Source organism: Gracilinanus agilis, chromosome 3 (assembly GCF_016433145.1).
Source record: "Gracilinanus agilis isolate LMUSP501 chromosome 3, AgileGrace, whole genome shotgun sequence".
Taxonomy (NCBI): domain Eukaryota; kingdom Metazoa; phylum Chordata; class Mammalia; order Didelphimorphia; family Didelphidae; genus Gracilinanus; species Gracilinanus agilis.
Genome location: NC_058132.1, coordinates 454,630,046 through 454,652,377, shown reverse-complemented (window position 1 = coordinate 454,652,377; position 22,332 = coordinate 454,630,046). Strand labels below are relative to the sequence as shown.

At 38.3% G+C, this 22,332-nt stretch overlaps 1 protein-coding gene across 1 annotated transcript in view; it reads right to left on the bottom strand.

Annotated features, from left to right (window-relative positions):
* Positions 1–1,140: 1,140 nt before the first annotated feature.
* CTPS2 (CTP synthase 2) overlaps positions 1,141–22,332 on the bottom strand; it is a 139,548-nt gene continuing 118,356 nt past the window's right edge. Inside the window, exons 16-17 of the mRNA XM_044670348.1 lie at positions 21,942–22,086; positions 1,141–1,234 (exon numbers count right to left, since the gene is read on the bottom strand). Coding sequence (XP_044526283.1) covers positions 1,153–1,234; positions 21,942–22,086 — 227 coding nt within the window. The 3' untranslated portion in view covers positions 1,141–1,152. The remainder of the gene's footprint in view (positions 1,235–21,941; positions 22,087–22,332) is intronic.

Sequence of the window (22,332 nt, the reverse complement as noted above, 5' to 3'; positions counted from 1 at the left end):
ATATGATGAAAATATTAAGAGGTTTGGGTAGGGGGGAACAGGGTTAAGAAATTATGCAAATTCTCTCTGGGAACAAAAGACTAAATCAGAAAAATTATGGAAGTTATCATTGGCAATACCAATCAAGTCCCTTCCCTACACAGTAAGTCAATAGTCATTTTTAAAGAAAAAATATTTCAAAATATATTTTCCTTCATCTGTCCCTGGAGCAGCAGTCAGTCAACAAGCATTTATCAAGTATCTTCAAACCTCAGGCACTGTATAAAGTGCTGAGGATATAAAGTAAACACATTCTCTGGCCTCAAGCAGCTAACAATCTAATGGTGGAGGCAACACATAAATACGTATGTGCAGGCAAATCAGGACACAGAGATCAATCCAGAGAGAAGGAATGAATACTAATAGAGATTAGGAAAAGTTTCTTATGGAAGGCAAGATTTTTGCTGAATCTTGAAATCAGGGAAGCAGAGGCAGAGATGAGGAGGGAGAGAATTCTAGGTATGGGAGACAGCCATAAAAAATGAATGGATTTGAGTTGGAAGATGCTGTTTCCAAGGAACAGAAGGGCCAGTACCACTGGCTCACAGGATATATGGAGGGGGCGAGTTGGAAAAGGAGGAGGGCTTTACAAACCAAACAGGGGACTTTACATTTGATCCTGGAGCTTTGATCTCAGAGCCATGGGATGTTATTGACCAAGGAGTTAGATCTGTATTTAGAATGTCCACTTGGATACCTGAGTGGAAAATGAACTAAAGAGGGAAGAGATTTGGGGCAGGGAAGTCAGCCAGAAGGCTACTGCTAGAGTCTAAGTGTGAAGTGATGAGGGCTGTGACAGTGTTATTAGAGAGAAGGAGTAGTGTATACAAAAGATGTTATGAATGTAGAATCAATAAGACTTGGCAAGAGCTTGTACATGGGGAGCAAGAAGCCAATGATGGCTGGAAGGATGCTGGTGCCCTCGGCAGTATACTCAGTGGCCCTTGATTTTTCAGTCTGGCAGTTTAAGAGACTGCAGAACTGAGGAGTCACTGAGGAATTGTAAGCCCAAGCAGAGGCTCACCATGAATTTTGCACTCAGATAAAAAAAATAGTAAAATTAAAAAGAGAAAGCAGCAGAGAATTTCATCTTACCTGCTTGAGTCTCTTTGCTCATGGGGAGTCTAAATTTGTTACTATTTCAGGACTCTTCCTTTCAGGAAAGCTGTCATCACTAAGATCACTGTAGCTGTCACTGAACAGAAAGAATAAGTGAGCTGAGAATGTCTTCAACTGAAAACCATTCTAATTATAACCCTAAAGTCTACTTAATCTTTGAAAGCAAACACAACCAGTTATTGATCCTTGGTTATGATGGCTTCTCATAATAACCAGTTTACAATGTACAAAGACCTAGCTTTTGCTCAAAGAAAATGAACCCCTTGCTTATGTCTTAAATTCTAAGTCATCAATTTAACATTGCACTGTTATAATTTAAATTTCATATTTTAATTTTTAAACCTGGCTTATCATCATGCTGCTAAAGCTTTAAACCAAAGCTATTTCCCTAATCGACCTCTTGGTAAACCCCCAACATCCCCAACACACATTCCTTCTGCTATTACTTAAGAAATGATTTTTTTGAGAAGTACTTTCTTTTTAAAATAAAAAAAAAATTTTAAGCAACAAGTATTTTTATTAATCTTTCCCTCCTGTTCCCTGACTCCAGCCTCTGTTGAGCAAAGTAACAAAAAAAATCCCTCAAGATATAGCCACATAGTCTGACAAAACAAATTCTTGCATTTGTACACTTCCAAAAATGTAGGTTTCTTTCTTTTTTTTTTTTAAACCCCCTTGTACTTCGGTGTATTGTCTCATAGGTGGAAGATTGGTAAGGGTGGGCAATGGGGGTCAAGTGACTTGCCCAGGGTCACACAGCTGGGAAGTGTCTGAGGCCAGATTTGAACCTAGGACCTCCTGTCTCTAGGCCTGACTCTCACTCCACTGAGCTACCCAGCTGCCCCTGTAGGTCTCTTTCTGCATTTTAAGTTCATCACCTTTCTATAAGGAGGTGAGGGGTGTGTTTCATTTTCATTCTTTTAGGCTTTTGACTTATCATTTTGTTGATCAGAGTTCTGAAGTCCTTCAAAGTTGTCTTTTTCTATAATGCTGTTATCACTGGATAAACTGTTCTCCTAGTTGGACTCATTTGGCTCTGCACCAGTTCATAAAGGTTTTTCCAGTTTCCTCTGAAATTGTCCATTTCATAATTTCTTATGGCCCAATAATAAGCAATGTACTTATGTACTCTATTCACTTTAGCAATGCTAAAACCCTAAATTTCCTTAAAACTAAGAATGTTTTTTATTTTACATGGAAGGGAAGAGCCCTTGAATTTGCTCAAATCCCTGATAGAAATGGGTTGGTCTGGAATTGCTAAGGGAGTTCGTGATGTTGAAGTTGCAAGAATCGATGGTATAATGAGATTTCTTTCAATTCAGGGCAATTGCTTATACTTCTCCTTCTCTTTCAATCTCTCTCTTTGGCTAAAAAGGACACAGCATATAGTTGAGTGATTTTATTAGTGCAGCTACTTACCTAACCAGAGAAGCATAAATGTGGTTTTGTCTATTTAAAAAAGGAAGCCACAACTTTCACAGTTGGCTCACCAAGTTCTAGAAACTCAAAATAAAGTACTGACCACATGCTGATTCTAATTAGCAGGGAAACTGCTAATTTTGTCTTCCCACTAGAACAGGCAAATACTACGGCCTAGACTCACATGGGAGAAGGGGAAGAAGAATGACTGGATAAATCTGCTTAGAGATGCCATATTCTAATTTAGCATCCCTAGTTTTCTTGAAGATTAAGTCCAAGTGCTACCTCCTACTGGAAGTCTTTCTTGCTTTCCTAATGACCCCACAGTTGTTAATGCTCTCCCAGCTTCTACTTTGTACATAACTTTGTATTTATTGACTTATTTGCACTGATTTGTATGTTTCCTCCCCATTCCACCCAGCAGGATGTAATCTACTAGAGGGCAAGGACTGTTTTGTTTCTGTCTTTGCCCTTGCATCTCTGTCAATTAGCATAGCCACTGTACATAATAAACACTATATAAATGCTTGTTGGAGTATCTGATAGATGAAGACTCATCTTTAAAAAAAAAAAAAAACCTTTCCTTTCCCCCTTGGAATCAATACTGTGTACTGGTTCTAAGGCAGAGGAGTGGTAAGAGCTAGGCAATGGGGGTTAAGTGACTGGCCCAGGGTCACACAGTTAGGACATGTCAGAGGCCAGATTTAAGCCCAAGATCTCCCATTTCTAGGCCTGGTTCTCAATCCACTGAGCCACCAAGACACCCCTGATGAAGACTCATTTTCCTGAGTCCAATACTGGTCTTAAACATTTACTAGTTTGGGGACTTTGGGCAAGTCATTTAATCTTGTTTGCCTCAGTTTCCTCATCTATTAAATGAGCTAGTGAAAGAAACAGCAAACCACTCTACTATCTTTTGCCAAGAAAAACTCAAACTAGGTCACAAAGAGTCAGACACAACTGAACAGCAACAATAATTTACCCCCACCATCTCCCATAACTAGAACAGATTCCTTGTTCACTTCTGCCACTTTGAAACCCCCGACTTCCCTCAAGTCTCAGCACCAATAACACATAACCCTTTTGTATCATTCATTCTCTACATATTCTGTATACAGGTATTTGTGTACCTGTTAAGTGCCTGGCCTGCAGCAGCTTGCATTCTAATGGGAAGAGGGAAAGAGATGTCGCTTTTCTGTTTGTATTCTTAGCTTTACTGGCTACAAACTCCCATCAAAAGCCTGCAGACAGGGAAAAGCCCTGTGATCCCTCAGGGTCCCCTCCTCATCCCCAGCATTCTCTCTCCCAGCTTAGTATGTTTTCACAGGCTGCTCCCCATCCCCAGGATGTTCTCCTTGTCCAACTCCAGCCCTGGGCTTCCCTGGCTTTACTTCAGGCCTCAACAAAAGCCCCAGCTTCTTCTAAAAGGCTTCCCAAGTCCTCTAATCCTAGTGCCTTCCCTCTGAGGCTCCCCAGTTTGTCCTGACTGTGACGGTTCGTAGATTGTCTTCCCCGGGAGTTTGTGAGCTCCTTGAGTGCAGGAACAGTCCTTCTTCAAGGCCACAACAATCAACAAAGCGCCTGGCATCACACTGTTGTTCTTTAGTCATTTTTCAGTCATGTCTGACTCTTTGTGACCCCATTTGGGATTTCTCAGCAGAGATATTGGAATGGTTCTCTATTTCCTTCTCTGGGTCATTTTACAGAGGAGGAAAATGAGTTAAAATTTAAAATAGGGTTAAAATGACTTGCTTAACTCAGGTCTTCCTGACTCTGGGTCCAGCACTCTATCCAATGGCCTGGCACCAAAAAAAGTGTTTAATAAATGTAAACTGACTGACTAATCCATTGAACTTCTAGCCATCTTTAATTATAAAGAGAATTTTCCTTATACCAAGATAAGATTGTTTTCTTGCAATTTTTACCCATTCATTTTGGGATAAGGAGAATAAATTTAATCCTTTTCTGTGACCATCCAACAAATATTTAGAATCAGTTATTTGCTCTTCCTAAGTCAATTGTCACTTGTATAAATGTCTTATTGCCCTTAGTAAACCATAAGCTACTTGAAGACAGAGACCATAGTGTTTTCCATCTTGTTAAGAAAAACACAGTGCCTTACAGCAACAACAGAAACAGCAGTGTAATAATGACATCTCAGATTTATATGTACATTAAGGAGTGCAAAATACTTTGTAAACATTATTTCAGGTGAGCTTCATAATAGTTATGTAGGGCAAGAGTTCCAGTATTATTATCCCTACTTTAAGGATGAGGAAATGGAGACTCGGAAGGTTAAGAAATTTGTCCAAGACTAATGCATTGTTGGTGGAGTTGTGAACTGATCCAACCATTCTGGAAGGCAATTTGGAATTATGCCCAAAGGACTATAAAACAGTGCATACCCTCTGATGGAAGACTATCACTATTAGGTGTGTATCCCAAAGAGATAATTTTAAAAAAAAACAAAACAATGGAAAGGACCTACTTGTGCAAAAATACTCATAGCAATCCTCTTTATGGTGGCAAAGAATTGGTGATTAAGAGGACGTCCACCCATTGGGGAATGGCTGAAAAAAATCCTGGTGCAACAGTGATAGAATACTATTGTGTTATAAGAAATGAACAGGCTGATTTCAGAAAGAACTGGAAAGAACTAAATTAACTCATGCAGAGTGAAATAAACAGAACCAAGAAAACATTGTACATAGTAATAGCAATATTGTGAAACGATCAAATGTGATAGACTTAGCTACTCTCAGCAATACAATGATCCAGAATAATTCTGAGGGACTTATGACAAAGAATACTATCCACCTAAAAATAACTGTTTGAGTCAGAATGCAGATCAAAGCATACGATTTCCCATTTTCATTTATTTGGGTTTGGGGGTTTGGGTTTTACAGATTATTCTCTTTCAAAAATGAACAATATGGCACGATAATACATGTATAACCTAGATCAAATTACTTACCATCTCCAGGAAGGGGAAGGGAGAGAGACAATTTGGATCATATAACTTCAGAAAACTTATGTGGAAAATCGTTATTACATGTAATTGGTAAAATAAGATATCTTTATTTTTTTTCCAAACCCTTACTTTCCTCCTTAGAATCAATACTGTGTATTGGTTCCAAGGCAGAAGAGCAGTGAGGGTTAAACAATGGGGGTTAATTGACTTGCCCAGGGTCACATAGCCAGGAAGTATCTGAGGCCAGATTTGAACCTAGGACCTCCCATCTCAAGACCTGTTTCTCCATCCATTGAGCCACCCAGCTGCCCCCCAAGATATCTTTTTTTAAAGGAAAAAAGGAAGAAACTCATCCATGGACATATAGCTATGGTTAAAATAGGATTTGAAGCAAAGTCTCCAGGAGTGCAAACCCAGCACTCTGCATGTTAAGCCAAAATATACATTAGTAGATTTTTGATAAGTATTTACTGATTTTAAACCCTGAGGAAATCCAAACCAACCAGTTATTTCATCAATGTATACTAAGGGCAGTCCTAGGTGAGGAAACTGATGCTAACCATGAATATCAGCTCCGGGCCTGGAGTCCAAAGGACTTCAGTTCAAATCAGATACTTCCTTGCTGTATGGCCCTGGGGGAGTCACTTGACCTTGATGGCTTAGCCCTTGCTGCTCTCCCATCTTGGAATTGATATTAAGCCAGAAAGGGTTTTAAAAAAAAGAATCTCAGCACTTTTTCAGCAACCAGCCTGAGACCCTGAGAAGGTCAGTAACTTCCCAGGATCACACAGGACAATAAGCACCAAAGATGAGCCTTGAAACCACTTCTTCCTAACTCTGAGGCTTCTTCTCTACATCCTTTCTAGGCGAGGTTCTATACACTCCAGGGGATAGAAACAGCATTCGCATGAGTCAAACATAAATCCTACAGTTCTGCTAAAAAGAGCCTGACAGGAAGAGGTCTGTGTGCCTGGTCAGTGGCAGGAGCCCCAATCCCACAGGAGAGAAATCTTCACCAGGGAGCCAAGTAATACAGACCAGCCGCTAGAGGCAAAGATTTAGGAGTTAAAAGTCCTGAATGCTACAGAGAGTTAGTGTCTAGCCTTTCCCTTACTTGACTACCTGTCCATTGAACAGTCAACCCAGAGTAAGGGTCTCCCACACATGCACATGCTTTGGAAAGAAAGCAGAATGAGCACAGAAAAGAGACAGTTTTCCCTGCTCCATTTCTCCTCCGAAGGTAAAGTCTAAACCACCTGTAGCAGCACAAAGGGATTTTATCCAGCCTGTGGAATATTGACAACACTGACTTAAGGATGGCAATTCTGCAAACGGAATAGGCAGAGTTAGTTTATGACGATCAAATTCAGCTGTTAAAATCCTAAGAGTTGTAGGATGGAGGCAAAATGTCAGAACATTCAGGGAAAATATTTATCTTTACCAAGAGGATAGGAAAAGCCATAAAGGTTGGAGAATTACAAGAGGACTGTTTGGTACACACTTTTGTGCTGCCGGAGGGTGGTGATTAGCCCATTACCCACTGGTTGACTAAAGAAAGGGTTGGTCTTAGGTATACACACAGGTAAAAAAAGAGCGTTCATTAGAATTCCCAGCATGCACCAACCCTCCTGCTACCATACGGCATATCAAAGCATTGTTAATGTGAATAAGCATGTTTATAGCTTGCTACCATGCACATAAAAGTTTTCTCCAAAGCATTATTATTGCTGTACTTACTTCTTTCTGAATGTGCCCCTGGAAGCCATAAAATATAAAAGCAATGAAATAACAGCTTAGTATGCTCTAAAAGAGTTTTGCGCTTAATCGGAAAATGCAGAATATAGTCAAGGGCAATTATTAAATGCAAAACATTCAATGTAATGATTAATTCCCTTCTGATACTAATAACCAAGGGCAAACAATGCAAAGAAACTTTAGTTTGGGAAGAGGGAAATACTTTAACCTACATTTGTATGACAAAACTTTTTTAAAAAATTAGTATCAGTTATTTAACATTGTAAATCAAAAAATATGTATCCCTATTTAATTTACATCCTGGGATAAGGGCTGTCTGTGACTTCTTGCATGGAGAATCCCCAGCTGTGGAAGCCAAATCAGGTCAGCACTGTTTTTGCAGTTTACAATTTTAGGAAGCCGCACTGGCATCCTATGAGGTAAAGCCCATAGTCACACACCCTTTGTGTACCCTAAGTGAGAGGTGAAGCAAGGCCTTCGATGCTGGCTTCTATCTATTATAACAACTGCTTCTCAATTTTAAAGAAAGTCTAATTAAATCACTTGTACAAAATTTTTTAAAGACTTCCAGTCCTGTAATCAGCAATGTACTATTTAATCAATATATCAATTTCCATTTCAATTTTGCTATAAACATAACAACTCAAATAATGAAATAATTATTCCCTGGGTCAAAACACAATAAAGTTTAAAGGTGGCCCAGGGACAAGCAGCATAATAATTCTTTGGGAATTATGGACAAAGAATTTCACAGAAGAAAAATATTTCCAGACTTGAGAGTGTTAGGGGTTACTGAATATTGCAGGTGGACTACAAGCTATCACTATTAATGTCATATATTTAAGTCTGTCCTGTTGGCCTTCGAGCCATGGAGGAGCAAAGAAGAATCATTTAGTCACTGTTTTCTAAGATTCATTCTAGTCCCAAGCTAAATTAGGCATGATTCTGACCATGGGAATGAAGGGGAATCCCTATCCCTACAGGCAGAAGATAATCTGGGGCAGGCAGAATTGCTCTCAGAATATTTTTCAGCTCAATCAGCCCCAAGATAGACATATCTCAAAAACTATTCTCAAGCATAGCACTTTAAGAAAATTCCATCATCTTGCAGTTGCTGGGTTACTCTGAGAATGGGCCATGTTGTGGCCAAAATAGAACCATCACTTCATTGAAAATCCCCATCAATGTTCAAAGTTGCTGATGAAAAGGGAAGGAAAAACTGCTAAGACTGATCCTTTCCAATTTCATTACTGGCTTTATCATGAATAGATTTAATAATATATTATGGTGCGTGGTACCATACTCAAGCATTAATGACTTCCAGGGATATGCTGTGATGGTTTTGAGATAAATACAAAAACAGATGGCAAAAAAAAATCAACTCTCAGAAGGGACAGAGAAGCATTTCTCTCAGCAGCAGTACTGGGGTAAAAGCAAAGCTGCATACAGAAAATATAAAGACTGTATATACACTGGAGTCCCTAGAGTAGACTTAGGATAATAGATTTAGGACTCAAAGGAACTTTGTAGGCAATCAAGTCCAACCCCCATTTTACTGATGAGGAATATGAGGCAGAGAAAAGTTAAGTGAAATTGTTCAGAATCACAAAATCATGAAGTCCATGAAGCAAAATTTGTACTCAGGTCTTCTTAACTCTAAATGCAGTGCTTTATCCAAAAGCATGTTGCCTCTCCTACTGGGCTATGTCTTTAGAATCATAGAATCACATATTTAGAGCTGGAAGGTCATCTAATCCAATCCCATTATTGTACAGATGAGGAAACTGAGGCCTAGGGAGGGGTTAATTTGCCCAAAGTTTCCATAGGTACTTAGTGGCAGGGCCAAAATTTTAATCAAGTCTTTCGATTCTAAATCCAATGATTTTTCAAGCTGCTTCCCCATAGAATATATTTTCTTTAGTAAACACTTAACATAATTTAATTGTTGTTGGTTAATACTTTTCCAAATGAAAATTCTATTTCTAAACCACAGTATATCTAGGAGCATCTTAAAAAGAGATTAATTGAATTGGAACCAACATCCTCTATTCTGATGAAGAGGAAGTCCCAGAGAGCAGTTCTACCCACATCTTAGTTAGTTTCCAGTTTTGCCTGCCTACAAGCTCAGAAAAATACTAAATGAGAAAGTATTTGAAAAGAAGACTGAAACAGCACTATTTTACAAGATGATTAACTGTGAATGACTTAGCTATTCTCAGCACTATAATGATCCAAGATGATTCCAAAGGACTTACGATGAAAAATGCAATCCACCTCCAAAGAAAGAAAGAATGGAGTCTGAATGCAATTAAAACATATATTTTTCTTAAACTTTCTTTATCTTTCTTGGGTGTGAGAGATTTTTTTGGTCTGTGTTTTCTTTCACATTATGGCTAATATGAAATACATTTTGCATGACCACACATGGATAATCTATATCAAATTGCTTCTCTTTTCAAGGAGAAGGAAGGAAAGGCATAGAGGGAAAGAATTGAGAACTCAAATTTTACAATGTTAAAAAATTTTAATACATGTAATTGGGGGAAAAAATAAGAATTTTCACTTGGAAAGAAAAAAAGATAAATAGAGCCAAAGATCTAGTCAAGTAAACATAAAGGAAGTGGAAAGTCTAATTTTTTTAAGGGAATATGGAAATTACTTGTTCTTTCTAAGCTAGGAAACAACATATAGTTTTAGAGGGGGGAAAAGACCATCAACCCCAGTTACAGCAGAAGGAAATGGAGGCACTTAGCCCACCATTCCCATAAACTTTTATCAGAAATTAGAAGCTGTAGTATAGGACAAAGAATGATATGGTTTTGAAGCCCTGAGGCTTGTTAGAATATTCAAGAAGCAAGAAACAGAAGGCTTAAATTGAAAAATAAGAAGACTCTTCCTAAATGGATTTCTGATCTAAAAGATAAAAAATGGGAAGCTTCCTCCTTTGGATCAAGCAACTTATAAAATTCTTATAGAACTTAGGGAAAAAGTTACTTTAAGTTATAAGGCAAAGTCAGAGCCATATTGGTTTTAAAGCAAAGCCAGAGTTTCCTCCTTTGGGAAAAGCAACTTATAAAATTCTTACAGAACTTAGGAAAAAACAGTTACTTGAAGTTATAAGGCAAAGCTGGAGCCATATTGGTTTGGTTATAAAAGGAAGCTTTTCTGAGCTCATGGTAATAAATGCTAGGTAGAGACACAAGATCAAAAGATCAACATAGGGGACAGCGAGGTAGCATAATGGAGTCAGCACCAGGCCTGCAGTCAGAAGGGCCTGTGTTCAAATCCAATATCAGACATTTCCTAGCCATGTGTCCCTGGACAAGTTGCTTAACTACAATTGCCTAGCCCTTGCACTTTTGCCTTAGACTTGTTACTAAGACAGAAAGTAAAGGGGTTTTTTCCCTAAAAAAAGAAAAAAAGATCAACATAGATTATAAGATCTACAAGAATGACAATTAAATAAATATCTTTGGAAGATCTATTTTATATTTTAAAAAATACTTCTCAAGTAGAGCTGATCCAGGAAAGTTTAGCTGAAGACCAAAATGTTCTCCTCCTAATGAAAAAGGCTACTATTTAAATCATTGCATAGGGGACTCCACTCTACATCTCACAGAAAAAGAATTATAGCAATAATAATATAGTTTGCAAATCACATTCCAAATATCTCATTTCTATCCTCACAACCAACCTGAGGTAGAAGGTGCAATAGTAACAGTAATAATAATTATTCCCATTTTACAGAAAAGGAGACTTAACTTGGAAAGAAAAAGAAGATAAGTAGAGCTAAAGACCTAGTCAAGGTCTTTCTACTTCTACTTTCTACTTCAAAAGAAAGTGGGGTTTTTTGTTTTGTTTTTTTTAAAGGGACTATGGGAATTACTTGAGGTGGAGTATAAGGGACTTGCCTGGGGTCAAATAATAAAGTGTTTCAGGCAAGGATTTGAACTCAGGTCTTCCTGGGCCATGCCCAGTACTCTATTCACTGTGCCACCCAACTGCCTAAGAAACAGAAGTAGTCTCTTTAGAGACAGTAGAACCTCTTTAGACAACACACACTCAAATTTGTGAACACTCCAGAACCTGGCTTGTTTATCCTTGCTCCCTCCATATTCTCAGCTCGCCAATAGCTGTCTTTTCAGTGATATAGGAAATCTCTCCATGTCTACAGACTCCATGTGGCTCCCATGCGTGTTCTCACCCAGGTTCTCCCAGGAGGTTCCCCTAACCTGCTGGGGACCCTCCAAAAGGCTCTCTGCATCAGGGAGAGCATAATGGAGGCTTCTGGCTGGCCACCTGTCCACTCATGCCCTTGGCACATGATGAGCCTATCTTCCCTTTCTCTTACACTGCCTCTCAGGGACAGAGTTCTGAAGCCCAGAGCAATGCATCTTAACATGCTCCCCCACCACCATGTGCCTCTCTACTGCCTTTAGTTCTCTAGAGGCATCAACACTCCAGATCAGCAAAATAGGAGGATTAGGAACATGGGGCTTTATTTTCTGTAAGAAAGCATCACAAGCCCTGGCATTTTGGAACTTTGGCAGTTAGAATGTTGAGAAGAAGACCCAGTGACCGCTGGAGGAGAGCAAAGGGTTCTGGGATTGAAGAGCCAGAAGGAGCAGCTTTTGTGGGGAAGCCAATGTGGGAGGTGGTTGATAATTGGCAGAGAGACCCTCAGAAGTAAGCTTTGGAAATTTTTTCCCAGACATTCAAAGACCAGCTTTCCTCCTGATTCCTGAAAGTCACTGATAACAAATGATAACAAGCAACTGCTTCAACAGAGTTGGGGGTGAGGGGGTCTGGACTTCCTTTGGGGAGACAATCCCCAGACCCCTCACTTGCCTTGGGCATTGCCCAGTAGTATCCCTCTGTGACTAATATCAATCATAGCTTTAGAGAAAATACAATAGCAAGCATGAGAAATGAAGCTGCATTTGGGGAACACAGGGTTCAGATCTTGGGGTCTGAATTTCTGTGGGTACCTGGCGTGGTAAAGGACTTGGGCTTAGGGAATCACCCTGCTCCCTCTTTCCTGTGAACCCCATTCTCATTCCCTTCTGTTATCAGTTCCTGAAATAAACCCTCAAGTTTATAAAGTCAGATCTGCATGTAACCTATTGGTGAGAGGCATAGTGTAAAAGTTAGTGAAGGAGGCTGGCTGAATCTCCATTTTAAGCCTGACTCCCTGCTGGGAAGCAAGGTGAGGTTTCTGGGTACCCTGATTGGCACCAAAATCCTATCGGGGTTACACTCATTTCCCCTTGAGGGGACAACATCCCAGCACGAGTTTTCTGGGGATCCCCATTTTCTTCAGAGAACCCCATTTGTCTCCCTGTAAGGAGGGGTGGCTGTGAGGGAGGACATTTCACATCTTATTAGTGGGTTCCCAACTACACCCCAATCCTCCTAATCACCCCCCTTCTTACATTTTTACAGGAAATTTGGAGTCAATAAGAGATCTTTTTCAGCTTCCTAGAAACAAGATTGTCCCCTCTCTTTCTGCTGTTCCGATCGAGATCTGGCTCCCTGTACATCTGTACTGTCTGCCCACCCAAAGGTCCTGTTGGAGGAGGCTCTGTCTATCCAAACACAGGTTGAAACCAAGACCACGCCCCTTCCTCATCCAGTTGGTCTTTACAATGTGGACACACAGGCAAAACTCCTTTGAGTGAATCTTTTCCAGGTTTTGCTGTGTCTTGGGCTTCATTCTATCAGCACAATGTTATTTGAAAATAGGAGCTTCTGGAAGACCTCATCATTCACAAGGAATCCTTCCACAATCTTACTTCTGTACTAAATCACCTCCTTCCTTCACTGTGCAGAACACCTCTGGCTAATATACATCTTCCTGTTTTATACCTCAACTGATGTTTATTATAAATCACTGAATAGGGCTATTTCTGTTTTACCTTTCAAGGAGTTGTGAATAATGCATACATGGGAGACACCTTGCTGGACAAGATCCTGTAAGCTCTACTGACAAAAATAGCATGATGGGACCTTATATTCACAAAATCATTTTAATTAAATGGAAGATGGTAAAGAGGTGGTCCATTATCATTTAGGAAAACCTGCTTGTTCCTTACTGCTTCCTTCATCAAGTATAGTTGACCCTTATTCAGACTTTTGTAAAGATGGAGAGAAGTTATTATATTAGTCAATGATGTTCTCTTGATTCTTCAGTAGTTTTAAGATCTAAAATTTTCTTTCCACATCTTTGGTACCTTCCCGGACTCCATCAGATAATTAGCATATTTGTCCTTCAATGCTCTCACAATTGAATTTTCTCTAATATATTTCTCCTCTGTATATAATTGGTTCAAACCAGTTGCTTTTCCCATCTCTGCTCTAAGGTTATCTTTTGCTTTAATAATTTCTCCCTCATGGAAAGCATATCGAGGACTCTGATGTTAGGATCCAAGTGTAGCAAGTCAACTATCACTGATGAAGAAAATTTTGTTGAAATGTTTTGGGGATTTTTCCCAAGTCTATTTTTCTTCTGTTTATAATTCTCTTTTCATTTTCATCCTTGAACTGTCCTTAAGATGACTTTGCATAGCTGAATAGCTTGCCAAGGTTTCTTTGAATTCATTTCAACTTCTACCAATTCTCTCAGTTTTATGGGATAATATTGTTCATCATCCTTCTTTGCAAAGATATTATCATTAAGTTTATATTCAAACCCAGTGTTTTCTTTGGCAGTAATCTTTTCTGTTTGGAAAGTAAGTCAGATGTTTGCTGACTAAGGTGCTCTATGAGCTCTTTTTGTCCTCCTTCTTATAGAAATTAACTTAAAAAGTTTAACTTCTCAATGAAATTATTACACCCAGTATCAGTCATTTCTGGTGTCCATTTCCCATTTTTTTATTTTCAAAATGATTTCCCAGAAAATGAAAGGCTTAGCTTTTGGATCACTCCTTCCCTCCTCCTGGTTTGCTCCTCTGTTCTGAATCTCCAAGGAAGGATGGGAATTGCCATTGCCTATGCCTCTTAGGACTTCCATCATCCTATCGTAGGAAATAGCTCCATAATACAAAAACAATAAGAATCTATTACCATATGCCATGTTCCATTCTATCAATTCCACCATTAAAAAAGAATAAGAGAAATGCCACTGTGCTGATGTAGTGAAGTTGTTGGCAATGGCATGAACTAGTCTCTGTATGAATAACTATGTTAATCCTCTCACTCCACCATGTACCTTGTTTATGACAATTGATATTTCTGTAGTGTTTTGAGGCTCAGAAAACATTTTACATACATTATCACATTTGAGACGCACAACAACCATGGGAAGTGAATATGATGATTATTACAATTCCCATTTTGCAGAAGACATTAAAGCTGAAATGTAATGACTTGCCCAAGGTTACCTAGGTATCTGAGGCATGATTTAAGCCTTGGTCTCCCTCATTATTAGGTCTATGCCCTATCCACTATACCAGTTAGGTAATAATGACAGCCAACACTTATGTGGCACTTTAGGATTTGCAAAGCACTTTACAAAAATCCTCTCATTTGATCCTTACAATTGTCGAAAATCACATTTGAACTCAGGACACTTCCATTGTGCCGCCTAACTCAAGGGTCATTCAAAGTGCTAGAGATCAAGTTTCTCAATGGTGAGAATACCAAATCCTTCTCTGGACTAATTATGGTGTCTCAGTTTGTCAGCCATATGCAACATAAGTGGAAAAATATTAAGTGTCAAGAAATATTAGCTTAAGATTATCTTCCTAGGATTTATTATACCTTTAGAACAGCCCCATGTGATGAGCTTTGAACTAACTAAAATGATTCTTCTAAGCTGCAGTCATTCTGCAGATAAATGGACAGCTGGGCATTCAGCTAATCAGCTTTCTACCCCCAAGACATTCTTTTGTCTAGAAGCTTTTCAGACATTGAGAAATAAGATTTTCTTCAGGCAGAGTTTGAGCCTCCAGGCTCAGATGTATTTAGCTAAAGTTACTGGCTTCCCCTGCTCATCACTTAAAGATATCAAACTGTGCACATCCCTGAAAAGAGTGGAGAATCCCCAGATCTCCATTCTAGGGAAGTCATTCATCTCAAGGCTATAACTCTATTTCTACCTTTGTTTCAGGCTGAGTTACAGGTGATGATATTGTTTATCTATATAAAGCTCTAGCCCCACCAACCTGGGACCCAACTAAACTTGGCACTGATTTTTTTTAATCTTTCTCTTTTATTCTTTGTTACAAAGGATAAGTCTCTCAAAGGGGAGAAGGAAAGGATATATTTAGAAATAATGGTGATTTAAAAGACTTTCAATAAAAATTTTTAGATATATTTAAAAATTTAAAGATATAAATATATAATCCCATCCCATTCATTTAGTGGTGCTGGTCGCCAAAACTATAAAATTAATCTAATACTCCAGATAAAGGATAGGGCATGGAGTGAAGGGTCCCTTCCAAATCCCTTCATCTCAAGAACTAGGAAGCATAAAGTTCATGACAGCCCATTATGCCCAAGCATTATATCATCAAGGGAAAAAAAAGGTCTCATTTGGACAAATTATTACTATAGTAGGTCAAACTGCTGATAAAATGAGATCATCTATCTAAAGTACTTTGCTAACCTTCTAGTTCTATATGCTATAAATTATGGTTGGCTGTTGTTATTCAATCATTCTGACTCTTTGAGAAAATGTGGACTTGAGAGGCTCATCTTCCAATATCATGCATTGTAAAAATGTCCATGGGGTTTTCTTGGCAAAGAGCTGGAGGGTTTGCCATTTCTTTCTCTAAGAGTGAAAGCTATCTTTTTTCTAAGGCTTCCCTTAATCAAACAAAAAGGTCCGAGGAAGAGATATCGTCCATGAACTCCAGCACATTTACTGGGCATTATTTGAAAAGCAGAGTCTTTGAGCTGGTTTCTAAAGTAGTTATTTATTTGCCTGGTGCCCCCAATAGCTACTATCTGGGAGGCAACAGCAAGCACCTGGGTTTTAAGAGAAGTTGTGCTGGGGCTTATGCAGAAATTGCTGGGTTTCCCTGCCAGTTTATGGGGATAAACCTTATGCAAGCAGACATCCCACATGAGGCCACAGCATAGCCATTTGATGCAACATTTATATTAGATTTTGTACTCGCAAATTACCAGATGGTTAGTTTTTTATGAATTATTCCTCCTAACCCACCTATGAAGCAAGTCTGTTCTCTTGCCTCATTTTACACAGAAGAATGTGAGGCATACAAGAAACAAGCAGTTTGCACAATGTCAAATAGCACAAGGTCAATGACAGAGCCACGTTATACTTCCCAGGCTGCTGCTGAAGCCAGTCCTACAAAATCTCACGGCAACTCCCAGGAGCCTAGAAGTCAACAGAGCTACTTTTTCTTATTGCTTCTGCCACCTCTGGGAGTCTCAGTTTCTTCATCTGTAATATAGGAATAATAATCTCCCTATCTTTTTTTACAAAATACTATATAAAGGTAAATTATTATGATAATACTCTAAATCTTAGATTAATGGTTAATTCTTTCTCTCTCTCTCTCTCTCTCTCTCTCTTCCTCTCTCTCTCTCTCTCTCTCTCTCTCTCTCTCTCTCTCTCTCTCTCTCTCTCTCTCTCTCTTCCTCTCTCTCTCTTTGTCTCTCTCTCTCTCTCTCTTCCCCTCATTCCCTCCCTCCCTTTATCTTCCATCTTAGAATCAATAACAAGTATTGGTTAAAGGCAGAAGAGCAATCAGGGCTAAGAAACTGAGGTTAAGTGACTTGCCTAGAGTCACACAGTTAAGAAGTATCTGCACCCAGATTTGAACCTAGGACTTCCTATCTCTAGGCCTGGCTAGAACAACCTAGCTGTCCCTAAATCTCAGTTTCTTAAAAAAAGAAATGGTGTGGTCTACAAAACCCATACCACATGTAAGTCAAATAATATACAAAATATATAAAAGATCTAATAGCAGTCAGAGAAAAGAGGTTAAAAGGGTTCTGAGCCCCTTTTATTTGCCTGTGTAGTACCTCTCTCCTATGCTTGCTGTAGGTATAAAATGGCATAATTGTGAAGAGCTTTTCAAATCTTAAAGTTCTATATAAAGGCTAGCCATTATAATCAAACATCTGAATATGACAAAGGGAATATATGAATAGCTCCTACTCAATCCCTTAATTCCTTTTAGGCACCATTTATGGGCCAAGCTGAATCTGGACTCAGGAAGACCAGAGTCCAAATCCAGCCTCAGACACTTACCAGCTATGTGATCTCAGGAAAGTCACATAACCTCTGTTTGCCTCAGTTTTCTCAACTGTAAAATGGAAATAATAACAGCACCTGCCTCCCAGGGTTGTTGTGAGGATCAAATGATATTATCTGTAAAAAGCATTTAACACAGAGTAGCTAAGTAGCAGAGAAGATAGACCACCAAGCCTGGAGGCAGGAGGACCTGGGTTCAAATCTGGTCTCTGACACTTACTAGCTATATGATACTGGGCAAGTCACTTAACCCTCTTTGCCCTGGTTTCCACATCTCTAAAATGGAGAAGGAAAAGGCCAATCCCTCCAGTATCTTTACCAAGAAAATTCCAAAAAGGATCACAAAAAGCTGGGCACGACGGAAAAGACTGAACAACTGGCTCTGAAAGGGTATACCTTATTCAAAAGAGATAGGAGAGAGAAAAGTGAGTGAGGGGGAAAGGCATCTTATATGTAGAAGATATATTCTGTGTGTATGCATAAATAAATAAATGAACAAACAAATAAAGGAATGAATGAATGAATAAATAAATAAATGAATGAATGAATAAGTAAATAAATGAATGAATAAATAAGTAAGCAAGTAAATAAACAAATAAATAAATAAATAAATAAATAAATGAATGAATGAATAAGTGAATAAGTAAATAAAATATATGTGTGTGTATAGAGAAAAGTATTTTTGGTAAAGATCAATAGGGTTAGAAGAAGTAGACGTTACCCCATCCTCAGAGAATTCTACAGACTACTTGGACAGAGGGAGAAGAAGGATACAGACCGATCACAAACATGATCCATGGGATAACAGTGAAAGATTAGTTCGATTATCTGGGATTTGCGGAAGTTCTCATGCTGCCAAAAGCAGCATAACTAATAATTTCTTCACTTACTTTTATGATAATCTTCCTTCAGAAAGTAGAGGAACAAATGAGGGAAAATTTTTTTCTTGATCTGATTCTTACCTCTCACAAGGAAATGATGGGGAAATAACCCCTTTCTCCTATAGTTTTTGATAGAAAAGAAGAAAGCTGGTGAAGTCTAACGTGTTCCCTAGGTTTTAGGAAAGCAAATTTCAAACACTTCAGAAGAAAGACATGAAAAATCTCATGAACTAAAATCTGATCACAGAATTCTAATCCAATGGGATGATAATCTCTCAAAAAAAGGACAAAGAAATAATTCTGATGCAAAAAGAGTTGTCTAAGGAGACTAATGTGAATGCACAAGAAATTTGCCAACCAACTTAGGTTATAAATTGCCATCTACAGAAGATCAAAGGAAGGGCAGATAAGAGAAGATGGCATGTGTGGAAGTCACCATTGTCTTACCTAACATTTATATAGCATTCTAGGGATTATGAATCACTTTACATATATTATCTACATTGTATATTACAACATATCACATATTATATTGTATTATTATGTTATTAATTAAAAACATTAATATATGCTTGTAAAGCATAGATTTCTATAATTAATATTATTACTAAATATATAATACGTGTGTATGTATATAAAACATTTTCTATATACATGCACATATATTGTATTATATTATTAATGATCAACTCCTATTACATATGTTTGTGAAGTATATACTTACATAATTATTATATAACATGTGTGTATATATAAAAACAAAGGTTTTCTATAGACATACCCATATTTTTGTTGTGGATGTTTTATAGGCGTGGTCCTGTAAGAAAAGTGTCAGGATTTGATAACTCAGAATCTGGTGAAGAAAGCTAAGGATAATGAAAATGAATTGAGACTTTTTAAAAAGCAAAACAGGAGATTCAAGAAGGGGTGAGACTGCTGTCTAGATGAATAAGATGATGACAAATAGCAACAAGCGCACAGGTAGCACTCATTTTGTTTGTCTTTCTTGCCAAAGGGATTGATTTTTGGCCTGGAAAGGACAAATAAGGAGTTGATACCCATAATAATGAATAATGGCTTGTTTATCCAATTTGCAAATGGCATCAACCTGGGAGAGACCACAAACACTTTGGATTCCACAGTTTGAATCCAAAAAGATCCTGACCGGCTAGAACACTGGGCAAAACCTAATTAGCTGAAATTTAGTGGGAATAAATTCAAAGTCTTACATTTGGCTTTAAAAAAAATTTGACAAGTATAAGATAGGGGAGACATGACTGGACAACAATTCACCTAAAAAAGGAACTGAGAATTTTAGTAGATTATAAGTTTAATGTGAATGAATATCATCATAAAGCAGTCAAGAAAACTAATATAATTTTAGGCTGAATTAATAAAGGCCTGTCTTGAAGTGAACAAGGAGGCAATAATTCTGTTGAGTTCTGCTTTAGCACCTCTGGAACCCTGGGTTTGTTGTGCACAACACATGTCAGAAAGGGCATTCACAAGCTGGTAAGCATCCTGAAGAGGGAGACTCAACAATGAATGGCCTTGAATTTACACCTTATGAGGATCCAGCTGAATGAATTCATAATGTTTAGCCTAGAAAACACTCCAAGAAGACATTGGAGCTGTCTTCAAGTATGTGGGCTGTCACATAAAAGGAGGGTGAGATACATTTTACCCCTGATAGAACTTGGTTACAAAGACACAAATCTAGTGTTGATGTCAGTAAAAATAAAATTAAAAAAATTAGAGGTATCCAAATGGATAGGCTGCCTCAGAGGGTACAAAGTTCCCCTTTATGTGAGGTCTTCAAGTAAAGGCTTCATTAACCTTGGTTGACTATGTTGGAGAAGGAATGTAATTTCAGGTCTGGGTAGAACTGATGATCCACTGAACATCCTCCCAGTTCTGAAATTCTGTGATACTGTGAGAATTACCAATCCTGTCTCCTAGTCAAAGTCAATGTCCTGGCTATTTTAAGTATCCCAATAGAGCTAGGCATCACCTTCCTTTGTAAGCAGGGAGATGATTTAATGCTGCTATGGTATTAGTATTTTCAAAGGAAAACAGAATACAAGGGCTCTCCAACAACACATGCCCAGAAGAGACCGATTTAGAGACATTTAGGAAGATTTAGATTCTTTCTTCCTTCTCATTCTTAAATTATGACAATGAGAGGCAAATGATTTCCATTTACAGTGTTGTAGTCATTGTGTATGCTGTTTTCCTGGCTCTGCCCACTTTGCTTTGCATCAGTTCCTAAGTCTTCTGTTTTTCTGTATTAATCATACCCATCACTTACTTCTCACAGCCCAATAATATTCCATTATATCCAAGTATCGCAACTTGTTAGTCAATCCACAATCTATGGGAATTTATTTGGTGTCCAGTTCTTGGTGACCATGAAAAAGCACAGCTATAAATATTTGGGTGTATATGGAGCTTTTCTTCTTTAAAAAAAAAAAACAAAAAACTTACCTTCCACATTGGAATCAATAGTATGTTTTGATCCCAAGGTGGAAGAGTAGTAAGGGCTAGGGAATGAGGGTTAAGTGACTTGCCCAGGGTCACGCAGTTAGGAAATGTCTGAGGCCCTATTTGAACCCAGGACCTCCCATCTCTAGGCCTGGCTCTAAATCCACTTTGCCACCTAGCTGTCCTTGAGCCCTTCTTTTTTTCTGATGACCTCCTTGGAAGGTATATTCCCAGCAGGAGAATCTCTGGGTCAAAGCATATGTCTCTTCATCTAGTCTCTTCAACTGAATGATCACACTAATTCACAGCTCCACAATCAATGATTTAATGTGCCTGTCTTTCCACAGGCCCTCCAGCATTGATCATTTCTACCTTTTGTCATTTTGAAGAAGAAAATAATTTAATACTCACAAACCTAAATCTGTTAAAATGTGTTAATTCAAATCATTAAAAGTGATAAATACTATCATAATAATACTTCAAAGAACTATCACTTTGCTGATCTGGGCATAATCAACACAAACTGTAATCCATCTGTTACTAACCAGATATATCCCTATATTGATTTATCAAATATTTATTACATGCTAAGGCACCATACTAAAACTATAAATAATACACACACCCACATACACACACACATTTTCAAAAGGTTATTGTAAGTTGCTGAGCCTCTCTATATTTAACTAAGATGGTCCTCAAACAAATGTATGGTCTATCAACAAGTTTGTACTAGTCTATCCTTTTCCATCTTGTGAAAACCTGTCACAACTTATGTTTTAGACATGGCTTTAAGAATGTAGACACTCTGATTTGCTTTGGTTTTTTCCTGCAACATGATCAAGATGGAAATATGAAAGAAGAAAATACATAATCAGCTCTGTACCATGATGGAGCTTTAGAGGAGACCTTTAATTTATTAATATTAGTATCCTTTACTAAAGAAAAATTCAAGACGTTCTTGACTGCTCTATATGTATTAAGTAGGCAAAGAAAGATCAAAAAATAAAATAGCAATTGCTGTAAACTGCTATAAACATTTTTTAAAAGTTACCTTGAAGACAATTTGCAACCTTGTTGAAGATAAGCACTAAGTGTACCAGTTGCTGCAAGCAACAGACCCAGGTATGGAGGAGAAGGTTTCATTGGCCTAGAAGAAAATTCAGGATGGAACTGGACAGCAACAAAATACGGATGATCTGAAATGAAAAGTATTAGAATATATTTAAGGCTCTGGCAAATGTTAAAAATAAATTAAAGATCATGTAACCATGTTAAAAATGAATATTAAAGGAGCAGCTGCTCGATCTCTCCTGACCGAACCACACAGGACCCCTCAAGGGGAAATAAAAACGAGTCCAGAGGAACGAAGGAACCCCACAACAGGGCGCAGCATTGAAGGTACGCAGAATCGGGGCATTTCCACACTTTAAAGGGGTGAAACA